The following is a 15114-nucleotide window of genomic DNA, read 5'->3' as shown; positions in this document are numbered from 1 at the left end:
TGTGATGTTTTTTTACCCATGTTTTAATTTTTTAACAAAAAATGATTTGTGATCAAGCATTAATTGACGGACCCCCTGCAGTACGGCTGCGGACCCTTGTGTTAAACTGATCTGATCTGAACTGAGAGAGTGAAGAGTGTGTCATTGTTCTCTACAGGTTGAGGGATTGTGGAGTCACAGATGAAGGTTGTTCTGCTCTGGCTTCAGCTCTGAGATCAAACCCCTCACACCTGAGAGATCTGGATCTGTCTGAGAATAAACTAGGAGATTCAGTTCATCTGCTCTCTGCTGTACTGGAGGATCCTCACTGTAAACTGGAGACACTGTGGTAAGATCATATATGACTCACACATGAAACACAATGTAAAGTCTCCTATATTTGAAATGTTCAGCCTTTTTCTGCTGCTGTGTTATTGAGCTTATTGAACTGTAAGTGATTTGTAAGCTCACGCTAAATCGTCCCAAAGTCCGGCATCCGACCAGCGCGGAAGGTCTTAACTTGTTACTGTCCTTTTCTCGAGGCAAAGTATTTTTTGATTAAAGGTGAACTAAGTACCTTTTATATCTGCTGTACATGCCCCCTTCGCTCTGAGTTTGTGATAAGGGTTCTATAGCCCCTTTTCTCAGTAACTTCGCTATTTCGGCTCGAAGTAGGTGTGCTACTTCCTTTTTCACCGTAGTTTCGATTCGCGCCGCTTTGCGTTGCGGGCGTCGACCAAACTGTAGCGAATAGCCTCTTTCTATAATGCTCAGCACCCACTTCGATACCCCGGGGAGCTCTGTCCACGCTTTCGCGTGAGTGGCTAGGGGTTGAATGATATCTGGGCTCTGATCGCGGCCAAGTGGCGCGCGGAGAGCAACAGTGTGCTGTAACATGAGCGCCGCGTTTGCAGCGTGCGAGACTGGGGGCGCGCTGATCACAGCGGGCAGCCTGCCCGCGCTCAGTTCTCCTGCAGCTGTGTGCTGAGAGAGAGCGAGCGTGGTGAGCCCCGTGGGGTTTAATATGTCTGTGAGCGAATGCGGGCGCGGGACAACGGGCCCATGCATAACGCTGAGAACACCGTCTGTTTGTGCAGACTGTATGTGCGTTGGTTTCGTTTTTACAGAAACCGTGAGACATGTAGCGTGTAGTGTTTGCGGGCACTGGGACGTGGGCACAATCACTACATTTGGTGCACAACCGACATAAGTCGATTTTATTTGTGCGGGCCGTGTGTGGCGGGCCGTGTCTGTGTGTAGGAATGGGCACTGGGCAGTGGGCATTTTTACTACACTCATAACACCATCGGCCGTGGCCGGAATACCAGAAAATACACTCTTTTTGGGATTTATCTGGGTCGCCGTAAAAACGGCGTTTGTGTGCAGGCAAGCGGGCTGTACTGCCGACTTGTTTACTGCTGAATAAGCTGGAACAGTCGCAATTATTGGAACTGAACGAGCGAAAATCTTTGGTGGAAATCCGGCCGCAGCGGGACTTGGACACCGTCGCTTCCGTAAACTGGCTAGGAAGACTTAGAGGCCTCGGGCTTTAACTCAACCTTCGGCCGTGGCCCACGCGGCGGGGGGCGGCGGCCGGCGGAGCGAGAGCGCGGTCTCTGATCCCTGGTCTGTCGGCGCTGTGGGGCGGCGGCAGCTGAGGGTTGCGGCTGGGAGCTGCGAGCAGACGGCTGTTTTGAGCGACCTGCTGCGGAGCTCGAGCGCTTGGGCAGGAAATGTTTCATGGCCTGCGATGTCTTTTGAACTTCGGCGAATCTGTCTGCGAAGTCTTTGACAGAGGATCCGAAGAGGCCAGCGGGGGAGACGGGGGCGTCGAGAAACGCGGAGCGCTCCGAGTCCGGCATCTCCGAGAGCGTAAGCCATAAGTGTCTCTCAGCCACGGTGAGAGAAGCCATATTCCGCCCCATGGCCTGCGCGGCGGACTTTGTGGCGCGAAGGGCGAGATCCTTCGCGCTCCTTAAATCCGTAAGGTTCACAGCTTCCGGTCCTTCCTCGTCCATTTTGCGGAGAAGGTTGGCCTGGAAGATCTGGAGTATGGCCATAGAATGAAGCGCCGAGACAGCCTGCCCGGCGGCGGTATAAGCGCGACCGTGCAGTGACGAGGTAGCGCGGCAGGCTTTTGATGGCAGCGCCGTCTTAGCACGCCGTCCAGCAGAGGGCGGGCAAAGATGGGCGGCTACCGCTTCCTCGACGGGAGGGAGAGAGTGGTATCCTTTGTCCTTAGCACCGTCGACTACGGAGAATGCTGCGGACACGGGAGCACGCACTCTGGCTGAAAAGGGAGCGCTCCAAGACTTAGCTACCTCTTCGTGAAGCTCAGGAAGGAAAGGGGCTGGTCTTGAAGGCTGAGAAGCGCGGTCCCTTTGAAGAAAACAGCCGTCCAGGCGGTTAAGTGCAGGCTGCTGGGGCGTCGACCACTCAAGGCCGAGGCTCTCGACGGCCTGCTCGAGCAGACGCATAAGCTCCGCCTCGATGCTGGCTCTTTTCCCCGAGGAGCGGTGAGAGGGTGGTGCGAGGTCCGCGGAGCTCGACCAATCCTCACTGCCCGAAAGGAGAGAGCAACTGTCGTCCTCCAATCGCACAGCTTCTTCATAGTCCCCCATGGCGGAAGCGGCGGCAGACGGCGGCCGCTGACCGGCGGTGAGAGACTGAGGTGAAGCAGGCGGCGAAGCTAGCGGGCGCACCGGCGAGCTTTCGCGGGATGGAGGAGGTTCAGGGACCCGTTGAGCGCGGCGCTTTTTACGGCGCGGCAGCTCGGCGGGTGAAGGCGCGGGCGCAGCTTCACGAAAAAATGCCCGGCGAGTCCGCAGAGTCACCATAGGCATAAGATCGCAATGAGGGCAGCCGCCCTCGGCGAGCGCGATAGCTGCGTGATCCTCACCCAGGCAGGAAACACAGATGACATGGTGGTCCCCGTCGCTGAGTGGAGCTCGGCATGAGCCGCAGGATGAACGAGGCATCTTGAAAAAGACGCTCGTGCTCTTTTAGAGGAGATAAGTGTGAGTGTCGCAGCGGCGAACACACACACAGCAATAAAAGGATATGTACGCCGGAAAGCGTTAGCAGGAATGGCGACTGAAGGCGGCGAGTTGTCGACCGGCAGCTTCAGATGCAGAATAATCCCGCTGGGTGCTTGTAGTCAGACGGCGCGGCTTCCTCTCAGGATCCAGCGATGTGTGAACTCGCTGAAGAGATGAAAAACTGACCAAACCAGCCTCTCTGGGCCGTATTTATAGCCCTGGCCCCACCCGATTTCGGCGGGACATGACGTATTGGGCGCGAAGCGCCCTCATTGGTTATGACGTCATGAGGAGCCTCCATCGATAGGCTGGTGCAGTTGCCGCAGAGCAGCCAATGGGCGCGCGAGCTGTCTCGCCCATGTCTGCATGCTGCTGCAATGCGTTTTACATTATTACAAAATTAAGGATAATTTTTGGCTTCAATATCTCGAGGAAAAGAGGTTTTCCCCTAGCGTAAGATATTCTTACGCAAGTACGAGAGACCTCTCGTAAGAGAACATGAAGATATCAGAAAATAGATTGATGGTCTCTGACTCTTTCCTCCTCGTGTCCCACATCCCTCTCAAAGCGCAGAACTGTAGGCTTCATGTGGAATCACGCGTCTTTGTGTGGAAGTAGGCTATTAAACGAAAGGTTTTTTTTTATTTTTTTAATAGATTTAACTTTATATTATTTAAGTTTCCAATATTTACTGATATTTATTTCAATGCTTTACAGGCTTTGTGTTGCTTCTTTGACGGAATTGCTCAAATTAACACTTTTTTGCTCGAACAAACCATAGACTGTAAAAAATATGGACAAAGCGTCTGTGACGTCACCCATAGACTTTCTGAAGAACGGGTTTGGAGCCGTTAATGGGGGGTATGGGCGGCGCCATCTTGGAAAATCAACTGACTCAACTCATCAGCTCGTTAGTAAAGACTCCAAGATCTCAGGTGTGTTTGTCAGACAAGAGAGACATCCAAAATGTGCCGTGATGGGGTTCTCCTGGGTGGTTTCTCAGATCTAAGAACAGACTTGTGTTCTTGCGGAGAAAGAATGTACATGCCCGAATGAATAGTTCAATATTATGTATGATTTTGATGCACAGAAGCAGGAAACGTAAATCATGTGTCTATCTCGTTAATCTAAATCTGGAGCGCCCAAAACTGTTCCTGGAGATCTACCTATCAGCAGAGTTCAGATCCAACACACTGAACCAGCTCATTAAGCTCTTCAGGAGCACTTCAGAATGACAGTGAGTGGTGTTTGTTACAGCAGTGTTTCCCACTGTTTCTGTGTCCTGTTGCATGAAGCCAGCTTCAGTTGCTCCCCTTGTAAATTTGAGATTATTTTGAGCAAACTCTATTTTTTCGGGCTCAAGAAGGTGGATTGGTTTTGAACGGGTTCGATCACCATGGTAACTTGCGCTGGAGGATGACCTTGAATAAAATGAATGTATTCTGTGTTAGAGATCGCAAACCAAAACTGGACCAATCAGCTGTGAGTAAAGTGACATGTATCTGATGCAATAAAGCCACTCCCCCTGTATCTCTCACTCCAAATTAAAGCAGTTTAGAGTGAAATAATTTTATGTTTATATTAAATGAATTGTAATTATTTATAATTCATATAGTATATTCATTATTATTCTCTTAATTTAAAATTAACCTTAAAAGGGGCGATGTATCCTGAGATAAGCAGGGAAAGTGTTGGTTTAATTTCTCAGTTTTCATGTTGAAAGGGTGTTTGTTGTGAATATTTAGATCTGGTGACTTCATTCATACATTCTCTGTTTAGCTCATGGACAGCATTTAAAAACAACATGACCTCCTGTAGTGGGAAATCTACTCGCCTTCAGTGATACATTTCACATATTTACAATATTTGAGGAGACTTGCATGTTTGAAGAGTTGTTGTTAAGTGTTAGTTTATTATGTTTATGTTGAAATTTTATGGATTTAATTTTTCCATTTTCCATAATCTGCCTGTAAATGTTTGTATCTCCCAGGATACGTTTCCCCTTTGGGAGTTTAAATTAATTGGAAAAAAAGAATGCTTGTTTGGCAATGCATGTTACAAGATTTTAATACGAATTTTAAAACATTTATTCTCTCATAACTTTAACTAAACATTCTTTGTAAAATTCGGTTGAACAATAAGTAAATGCCTATTTATGAATATATTAGCCTACTACTGTATCAAATTTAAAATGCAAATTTCTAGGGCCTATAAATTATCAATATGACCAAAACTTTGCTGAGAAACATCGTGTACACAATCTTCTTCATACCTTCTGTCCTCTGATTAATTTTTTTATTTTTTTTTAATTTTAAGTAAGGTCCTTTTGCTCAGAAAATCTTTAATTATGTTTATAAAGTAAATGTAAGAAATATTTACTAGACTGAAGCAACTGGGGTTTATTGATTATTAATACACCATTTTTTAATGTAAAAAATTGCATATACTGTATGATCCAGAAAAGCTGTTTGTGTGTGTGTGTGTGTGTGTGTGTGTGTAATCTGATACTCAACAAAAAACAGATACAAACTTGTATATGCATGCATATGTGTTTTTTTTTTTGTTGAGTATCATATTTATACATCGCTTTTATGGCTCATATGCAATTCAGTGCAAATCAATGATAATTAAGAGATGGAAAATGTTCCCCAAAAGCCTATTGCGTCATATTTGACATTTATATTAACATGAAAAAATGTCAGAAGAATTCATTTTTTTAACATTAACAAATGGTGGATTAATAATCAATAAACCCAGTTGCTTCAGTCCAGTGAATGTTTCTTACATTAATTTATAATAATCATGAATCATTAATCATTTCTCAGCAAAAAATACTTTATTTTATTTTTATTTTATTTTTTGTATAAACTATCAATCAGAGGACAGAAGGCATGAAGTAGATTGTGTGCAAGAGCAAAACAGAGAGGCAGAAGGTAGCATTAGGAAGACAGAAGCAATCACTGCATATCCAGTAAAACCTCATGGTATGTTCACTGTCAGCAACAGTGTTGTCATAATTATCAGTTTAGGTTTGACCATATTGGTTTCACTTTATTTTAATGGTCCCTTGAACACATTCTGTTGACTATCAGTACAGTTGCACATGTCTACTAACTCCCATTGGAGTGTTAATAGATTTATTAGTAGACTAGTAGGGTTAGGGTTAGAATAAGTTGGCATGTAGTTACAATGTTACTTATAGTCAGTAGTTAACCTACCATACTCTTGTGTGCTTTCATCTTCACGATGAGTCTGTCACAGAGAAGAGGTGTAGTTGTGTTTGAGCTCATTTAGAACTGTTGGATTTATGAAGCACATGTGTTGAGAGCTTTTTGAATTTCTTAATTTTTTTATGACTGATAAATCTCCAATTGAAATTTAGACATATGTATAGTCTGTGTAGAATTGTGGCTTGTACGTGTTGATCTGAACTGAGAGAGTGAAGAGTGTGTCATTGTTCTCTACAGGTTGAGTGATTGTGGAGTCACAGATGAAGGTTGTTCTGCTCTGGCTTCAGCTCTGAGATCAAACCCCTCACACCTGAGAGATCTGGATCTGTGGGGGAATAAACTAGGAGATTCAGTTCATCTGCTCTCTGCTGTACTGGAGGATCCTCACTGTAAACTGGACACACTGAGGTAAGTTTGTCTCTCTGATTGTCACACATGTCTTTGTCCTCAGTAAGACGAATCATTTGATGTACATTTTAGGACTAAAATTAGCTTGTTCTGTAAACACTAAATCTCAGCACAGAAATCACAGGTGTACACAAATGTCTAATCTCATGATCTGGTATTAGTGTTCATTTTTACATTCTTTTTAAAATATATCCTTTAAATGTAGACAGTATTTCATTATATTCATTATGTTCAATAATTTTAGTCTGTTTCACTCTGACTACAATGACAACTCTTTTCCCCCACGTTTACTCAACAGTGTTTTCCCTAATGATGTTCCTGTGCAATAATAGTGTTTCCCAACCCTGATCCTATAGTTCCCCCGGCACTGCACAGTCCTTAATCGTTGAAGTTTCTGCTTTGAACGGTTCTTTCCGTGGCTACAAAAATACAATTATTCAAAGTAGCTTTTCAAAAACTACTAATGTACTAATATGAAAGATAATAAGCAAAAGAAATGTAATAACTTCATGCTGATCTTCATTATCTTATATGCAGGGAAACACCTGAACTTCTGCGGAGCAGTAATGAATAAAGTAACATGGTCAGCGCCGCGCTGGTGAGATTAGTTTGCTCTGTCCATTCAGTTTCGCTAGCAAACACGTCCTCCCTGCGATGTCGAGTCGGTCACACAGCTCGGTCCATTGAGCCGCACCGATGATGTCAGCACGGCACGAGCTCTGTAACACCGCTCCGTTTCGTCCCACTGTTGGTGTGTTTGGCTTCCCATACAACTCGTTACAACTAACCGACATTGCTTAAAAGAGTTTGTGAGACGCGCCAAATTAAACAGAAGTGCGGACACACAACTTCCTTTTCAAGGGAAATTAGCCATCATCAACTACCGAAATCTCTTCTTATTTCAGTAATGCGTATGAATGAATTTCACCAAGGTTGATCAATGTTTTTCGTTTCACTAGTGTTGAGGCTTTTCAATAATTGTTGCCTAACGGCCCTTCATACTGGAGATCTCATATTTGTCTCCTCTAAAGTTTAGAAGAAATCTCAGCAACATCACACACTGTGCTCAGATTTCTCTCCGTAGAAACTCGGGATCGCTCACATTTGTCTATTTTGAAGTTTAGAAGTGATCTCAACATCATCACACACTGTGCTCAGAGTTTTTCCCTAAACTAAAGACCCTGGTGGTCTCATATTTGTCTCCTCCAAAGTTTCAGACAAGAATGAACATTGATCTAGTTCATTTGTACAGTATGGTGCACTGGCAGAATAGTTTTGTATAATTAGTGTAGAAATATGTGAAATGCTTATAAATCATTAAATGTTTAAGTTTTATAGACCCCATTATTACACATTTTTCAAGTGTCCAGACAAATATTGTTATCCATTTAATATGAAGAGACAATTTTATTAGTCTTTTTCATTATAAAATATATAATAAGTAAGTAAGTAAAATGTATTTATACAGCGCCTTTCACAGACTAGGTCACAAAGCGCTTTACAATAGACAATAAAACATAATAAAGAACAAAATAAAATAAAATAAAATAAAACAGATACAATTTTCAGTATATAAAAGGACAGAGATTACCCAAAAGCTAACCTGAACAAATGAGTCTTCACTTGTCCCCTAAAACTGTCCACATTCTCAGCAAACCTAAAACTGGTTGGCAAAGCATTCCATAGTCTGGATGCCATAGCGGCGAAGGCTCTATCCCCACCTGTCTTTAAACGAGTGCGTAGCGTAGATAGCAGATTATTAGACCTGAGAGACCGGAGAGGGGTATGAAGATGAATTATGTCAGCAAGATAAGCAGGGGCCTGACCATGTAAAGCCCTATAGGTTATGATTAAAATTTTGAATTGGATCCTGTAAATTACAGGAAGCCAGTGAAGGGAGCAAAGTATCGGGGTGATATGGGTGCGCCTATTTGATCTAGTGAGTAACCTAGCAGCAGAATTTGGAATAGATTGCAGTCGATAAAGAACAGATTTGTTAAGTGAGGAGAAAAGTGAGTTACAAGTATACGTATACTGTACGCTGTGAATGCTCTGCAGACCCAAGCCATTTAAGAGAATGAGTTTTGTGGACTCGCAAATTAATATTAACATGGTATGTTCTCATTAATAGTCTTCCAGCATCATAAGTCTCAGTAGGCAGATTTTGTAATCTATTAAATTTCTTTTAATTGGTTACTTTTCTTTTTATAATAAACAAAAATATAAAAGGCGAATACAACTTAATCATTTAAGTATAAAATACAATAGTCATGTTTTGAAACAAAGGTGTAGTAAGCTCTGGGCTTCTTCTCTTCTGCTTGGGGTTTCTTGTCCTCAGCTCTGGGCTTCTAGGCGTCGGGGGCACTGGCGTATCAGTATCCCAAGAGGCAGTCCGTTCATCAGTCTTTTATACTCCTTGTTTACAACTGGCATTTGGTTGACACTCCTCCAAAGTTTCCCAGATCCTTCTCCAGTCAGGTGCAAGCGGTCCACCTCTTCATGTCCTTGAACTACAGTAAACTCAGCTAAGATGGCTGAGTTCATTTAAACATTTAAAGAGTCTAGCGCACACACATAATCGCAATTTTCTGCTCCTCTTAACAGAGGTTGGCACAGTCACATATACATACATAACCAATTACTGTACATCTATGCCAAAACAATATAAGCCATCTTTTACAAACAAAATAAATAACAACATTGAATGCAATGCATTACACTGGCTAAATATGTGTAACAAAAAGGCATCTATAATAAATAAGGAGGCAGGTAATTGCATTTTCTTGATATTATACAACAACATATTTTAACATATTTTAAGTTTGCAGTGGCTTCATAAATTAATGAAAAATATTAAAAAACAAAGTACACCTGATGCACATTTCTTTGTTCTTAATTTTCTAGAACTAGTTTAAGAATCTTGCTGTATTTATATGTAATTAATTAAGAGAAAGTACACCGCCATCTTATTCTGATGAAAGTGACTTGAACGCACTGCCGTCGTAAACTAGACTTCCCAGGAGGACTTATAGACGATGACGTCACCGGGGGGGCCAACTTCACACAGTGATTGACAGGGTGGGAGGGGACGGTGCCAACTTCACGCAGTGATTGACAGGGTGGGAGGGGGCGGGGCCAACTTCACGCAGTGATTGACAGGGTGGGAGGGGGCGGGGCCAACTTCACGCAGTGATTGACAGGGTGGGAGGGGGCGGGGCCAACTTCACACAGTGATTGACAGGGTGGGAGGGGACGGTGCCAACTTCACGCAGTGATTGACAGGGTGGGAGGGGGCGGGGCCAACTTCACGCAGTGATTGACAGGGTGGGAGGGGGCGGGGCCAACTTCACGCAGTGATTGACAGGGTGGAATGCATTTTCAATTTGCACAATGAATTTTGAATTTTGAATGATCATTTTGCTACATTATTTGTTTGAACATGTTAAACATATCTAATCATTTCTGTAATAAATTTTAATTTTACTTTTGCAACTTATAAAGCATTAAAATGTTCAATTTACATATTAAAACTAGTGTATGAAATGGCAAATGTAAATTATATAATTGAATTTTCATTTTCATTTTGCACCAAAAGTTGCACAAATGTAATGGAAAATGTAAGTTTAAATACAGAAATGCATTGCCATTTTACATATTGCATTGTCATTTTGCATATTACATTTCAAATTGAATATTGCTACCCATAAGCTTCCATAGCATTCTCATTGGTTTGCTGGCATTTGGGGGGTTTCATGTGAAAGGAAAGCTGACTGTGAATAGAGCTACAGGGATGACATCAAACCTGGAAGACTAATTCGCCACTGGTTGCCTCTAATTTATGGAAGCTTGTTTCCGCCACAAAATAAAACAATTTAAAAGATAATTGTGACTTTTTATATCACAATTCTGACTGTTTTTCCCCTCAGAATTGCAAGGTACAAACTCGCAATTCTGACTTTTTATGTCACGCAATTGTGAGTTTGGCCCTGTCACAAACGGCACCCTAAACACTCGCGGTCTTCCTCTGAGTCCGCACTTTCCTGACGTAACACCGCTTTGACTGTCGTGAACAAGTCTGATGCGGAGCTCGCTTCAGTGCACATTTAGAGCGCATATCGACCACAGAGGGGCGCTCGTGAGTACCCTTCTGAAACCTAACATTACTAAATAGGACACCCTACGGTCTCATGGACTTAAAGGGCACGCAGAAGCCCTTGTAAGTCTACAAGACTGAAAGTGCATATGAAGTGTGCCATTTAGGACAGGGCCTTTATATCTCGGTGAGTGGACTCTGACAAAATGAAACACCTCTGATTGGCCACTGCGTTCAATAGACCAACAAACATGACTGTGATTGGCTACATTTCTCACCGCTGTAAAAACATTTGACGTTCTCCAGAGCTCAAACACAAAAACACACTTGAGAGTTTGCCAGTATGATATTATTACAGAATCAACTGAGGATGATCTTGCATTCGCTTGAGAGTGCTTATATTTAAATTTGACTTAGTGATGTTTTTTACAATTTTTTTATTTAACAAACTATTTGTGAATCAAGCATTAATTGACGGACCCCCTGCAGTACGGCTGCGGACCCTTGTGTTAAACTGATCTGATCTGAACTGAGAGAGTGAAGAGTGTGTCATTGTTCTCTACAGGTTGAATTATTGTGGAGTCACAGATGAAGGTTGTTCTGCTCTGGCTTCAGCTCTGAGATCAAACCCCTCACACCTGAGAGAACTGGATCTGTCTGAGAATAAACTAGGAGATTCAGTTCATCTGCTCTCTGCTGTACTGGAGGATCCTCACTGTAAACTGGAGAAACTGTGGTAAGATGAACTTTCTGATAAACACATATTTTGTCCTTGGTAAATATATTATGTATTAGTAATTTAATAGTTTTTAACTTTTTTACTCAATGATCACCAACTTTGCTTGTTAAACTCTAGCTTGTTTTCGGGTCTGAAGAAGGAGTCCAACCAAACAATTACACATCCACACAACACAAATGAGAGACAATTGAATACATTTCATTGAGAGCTCATTTTCTGTACAATTATAGTTTGACCAGGAAAACCAAAACCAGTATTTTATGTGTGATTCATAGACACTCAGTTAAACAATAAATTACAAGTGATACTTACTTCAGTCCAAATGCACATTAAATAAATATTCAGTTAAATCAGTGAACATCACAGGTGAGCCAATGCTTGATTAAACATGCAAATCCTAAAACATAAATGTTCTCCCCAGTATATACAGTACTGTGCAAAAGTCTTAGGCATGTTAATATCCCCCCTCCCCTCCCCTCCCCCCAAAAAATAATTGTAAGTCAGTTAATTATATATTTTGCTGTAATGTGTCAGTAGGAAATATCAGTTTAGATTTCCAAACATTCTTTTTGCCATTAATTGTAATAATCCAGTGAGATTTGTGTATGCACAAGGAATCTGACAACAGCCGGTATGATCTGATCTCACCATCATCGAGTCCGTCTGTGATTACATGAAGAAACAGAAAAATGATTAACATGCCTAAGACTTTTGCACAGTACTATATGTAAGGGTTAATACCCGACGAGGTGTCCATTGTCAGGTATTAATGGACGACGGCGAGGCGTGAACCGTCCGACGCGCAGCGAAGTCCATTAATACCTGACAATGGACACCTCGAAGGGCATTAACCCGCTTATACCATGGTCACTTGCCAAATAACACATTTTTAAAACATTAGTTTATATTTTAATTAGTTTTACAATCGAAATCTAAAGTTTTTACAAACAATAACTTGGTTTCCCTGGTTACGCCTGATGGTTTATTTAGCAACCGGAGATATTTATAGTCCGCTCAGCTCGTAGAACCCTTCAGTTTACTGCCTGTTGCTATGGTTACTCACAGCTGATGTAGCCAGCGCATTTATTTATTAATTTCGAACGGTAAACAGTCAGTTTCACCAGAACTCCTTTACTAGGTGTCCTCTATCACTTTTTAATGGACACCCTGCAGCCAATCAGAATCGAGTATTCACCCAGACCATGGTATAAAGTATATATATATAATTACTCCACATCACAAACAAGACAAAACATTACACAAATACACAAAGTATAAATGTTATATTAAAACAACAGTGTTTTTGAACTGACAGAGTTACAACACCCACAGACTTCCATAGGAATCGAGGAATGCGGAAGTAAAGTTTTGTATTGCAGTAAATATCATTACAATAAGGCAAAACAAAACTATAATAAATGTCCTAAAGAACAGAGCACAATATAAAAAGGAAAAAGAAATGGGAAAAATATCAGGGACAAAAAGACTTCAGGTTCTTCTCATAATTGAAACTTCTTTAATAAATTGATTATTCTTCCACTTTTCAATGTTGACATTCTTAAGGATTTACAGTAAATCCAAAATTATTTTTAAAATACAGAAAACAATGCACTGAAAAAGTGTGTAGGATTTAAATGATTGAATCATGCACATCAGTTCCACATGAACCAATTAAGTTCAACAAAGATAATTTGTTCACATAATGTCAACATCGTGGAATCAAGTCATTTCCAAGTAACCCAATGAAGAAGTTTTAAAGTGATTTTAATATGGTTCCCTAACTGGATTAATTCATTCAATATCTTATATTTGTGTCACATGACTGAGTTATAAGATTGTATTAGATTGCTACAAAACTATTAATTAGCAATAGCATATATTAGCATGCTAAATGCTAAGCATGAAATCTAATTGTAATATAAGTAATAAAAATATTAGAAAAAAAATATTATTTTAAATGGCCATTAATGGATCATAATTATTGGACAAATATTTAGAAACAAAAATATCTTCAAATATTAAATTAATATTATTGAACTAAAATATAGTACATTTAATTGATAAAGTTACACTTCAGGTGTTATTAATGTTATCTCTTTATCACTCCATAGTTACAGCACTGCATGGTATTTGTCCCTCAGTTTCTCCTCAAGTTCATGGAGAACCGGCATCCTTTATAAAGCAGTGTAGGATATAGAGGCATTGCTTGTCACTACATTCAAATCACATCACACATTGCAATCTTTAATAAAATGGTCATTTTACACACTGTTTACACAGCGTCATTGTTCTCTACAGGTTGAAATATTGTGGAGTCACAGATGAAGATTGTTTGAGGAAGATCTTGCATTCGTTTGAGAGTGTTTATATTTAAATTTGACTTTGTGATGTTTTTTTACCCATGTTTTAATTTTTTAACAAAAAATGATTTGTGATCAAGCATTAATTGACGGACCCCCTGCAGTACGGCTGCGGACCCTTGTGTTAAACTGATCTGATCTGAACTGAGAGAGTGAAGAGTGTGTCATTGTTCTCTACAGGTTGAGGGATTGTGGAGTCACAGATGAAGGTTGTTCTGCTCTGGCTTCAGCTCTGAGATCAAACCCCTCACACCTGAGAGATCTGGATCTGTCTGAGAATAAACTAGGAGATTCAGTTCATCTGCTCTCTGCTGTACTGGAGGATCCTCACTGTAAACTGGAGACACTGTGGTAAGATCATATATGACTCACACATGAAACACAATGTAAAGTCTCCTATATTTGAAATGTTCAGCCTTTTTCTGCTGCTGTGTTATTGAGCTTATTGAACTGTAAGTGATTTGTAAGCTCACGCTAAATCGTCCCAAAGTCCGGCATCCGACCAGCGCGGAAGGTCTTAACTTGTTACTGTCCTTTTCTCGAGGCAAAGTATTTTTTGATTAAAGGTGAACTAAGTACCTTTTTTTACCTTAACTGAACAGCTTCGGAGTCATTGGAATGGTTATATTACTTATTTCGGGTTGAATGGTGGTCGTTTCGCACCCCCCTGGTGCCCGTGAGCGGAAAATACGCACTTGCAACTTTGAGCCGGCGGGCCGCCGGCCGCTGTGTCAGGAAGTCTCGCGTGATATCAGGTCTCGCGATGTAAACAATTGCTTTACGGCCAAAAGAAATCTGCTAAAATGCTGTCATTATTGCGCTCCCTCACGCTGTCCGAACCCGAATGAAGAAGACGTTTTAAAGAACGTCCCATCTGCTTTGATGTCGTTAATCTATAGCCTCTGGTGTCTGAGAATCACCAACGAGTTTTTACAACAGTGTTGTCAAATATCTATTCCGAAGCTGTGGGGGGAGCTCTAGCGAGAAACCTGCGAGCAAAAAGCGAGAATACAGCGAAGAAGTCCCGAAGCTACTGGCTGTGTCCAAATTCAGGGTCTGCATCCTCCTTAGGATCCTTCCTACCCGGTTGAAGGAGGAGGGGTCCTCCGACGACCGCAAAACCCGGAAGTCGGTGTTTGTGAATTTGGACAGCCTACCCTTCTTTCAGTTCCCTCCCTTACCCGTTGCTCATATCCTGTCGCCTAGCAACCGTGACATAAACACTTCTGTCTGCTCTTTCGTCCCTAGAAGCGTTAAAAACAGCTTC

At 41.7% G+C, this 15114-nt stretch overlaps 1 protein-coding gene across 1 annotated transcript in view; it reads left to right on the top strand.

Moving 5' to 3' along the window:
* LOC309510013 (uncharacterized protein) overlaps positions 1 to 15114 on the top strand; it is a gene marked incomplete at its 3' end in the record, with an annotated part of 1894646 nt that overhangs the window by 187365 nt on the left and 1692167 nt on the right. Inside the window, exons 11-14 of the mRNA XM_082191149.1 lie at positions 158 to 328; positions 6485 to 6655; positions 11314 to 11484; positions 14028 to 14198. Of these exons, the coding sequence (XP_082047275.1) occupies positions 158 to 328; positions 6485 to 6655; positions 11314 to 11484; positions 14028 to 14198 (684 nt within the window). The remainder of the gene's footprint in view (positions 1 to 157; positions 329 to 6484; positions 6656 to 11313; positions 11485 to 14027; positions 14199 to 15114) is intronic.

The sequence above is a fragment of the Leuciscus leuciscus genome (genome assembly GCF_965113295.1).
Source record: "Leuciscus leuciscus genome assembly, contig: SUPER_11_unloc_1, whole genome shotgun sequence".
Lineage (NCBI taxonomy): Eukaryota > Metazoa > Chordata > Actinopteri > Cypriniformes > Leuciscidae > Leuciscus > Leuciscus leuciscus.
This window is presented reverse-complemented; position numbering and strand designations above follow the sequence as displayed.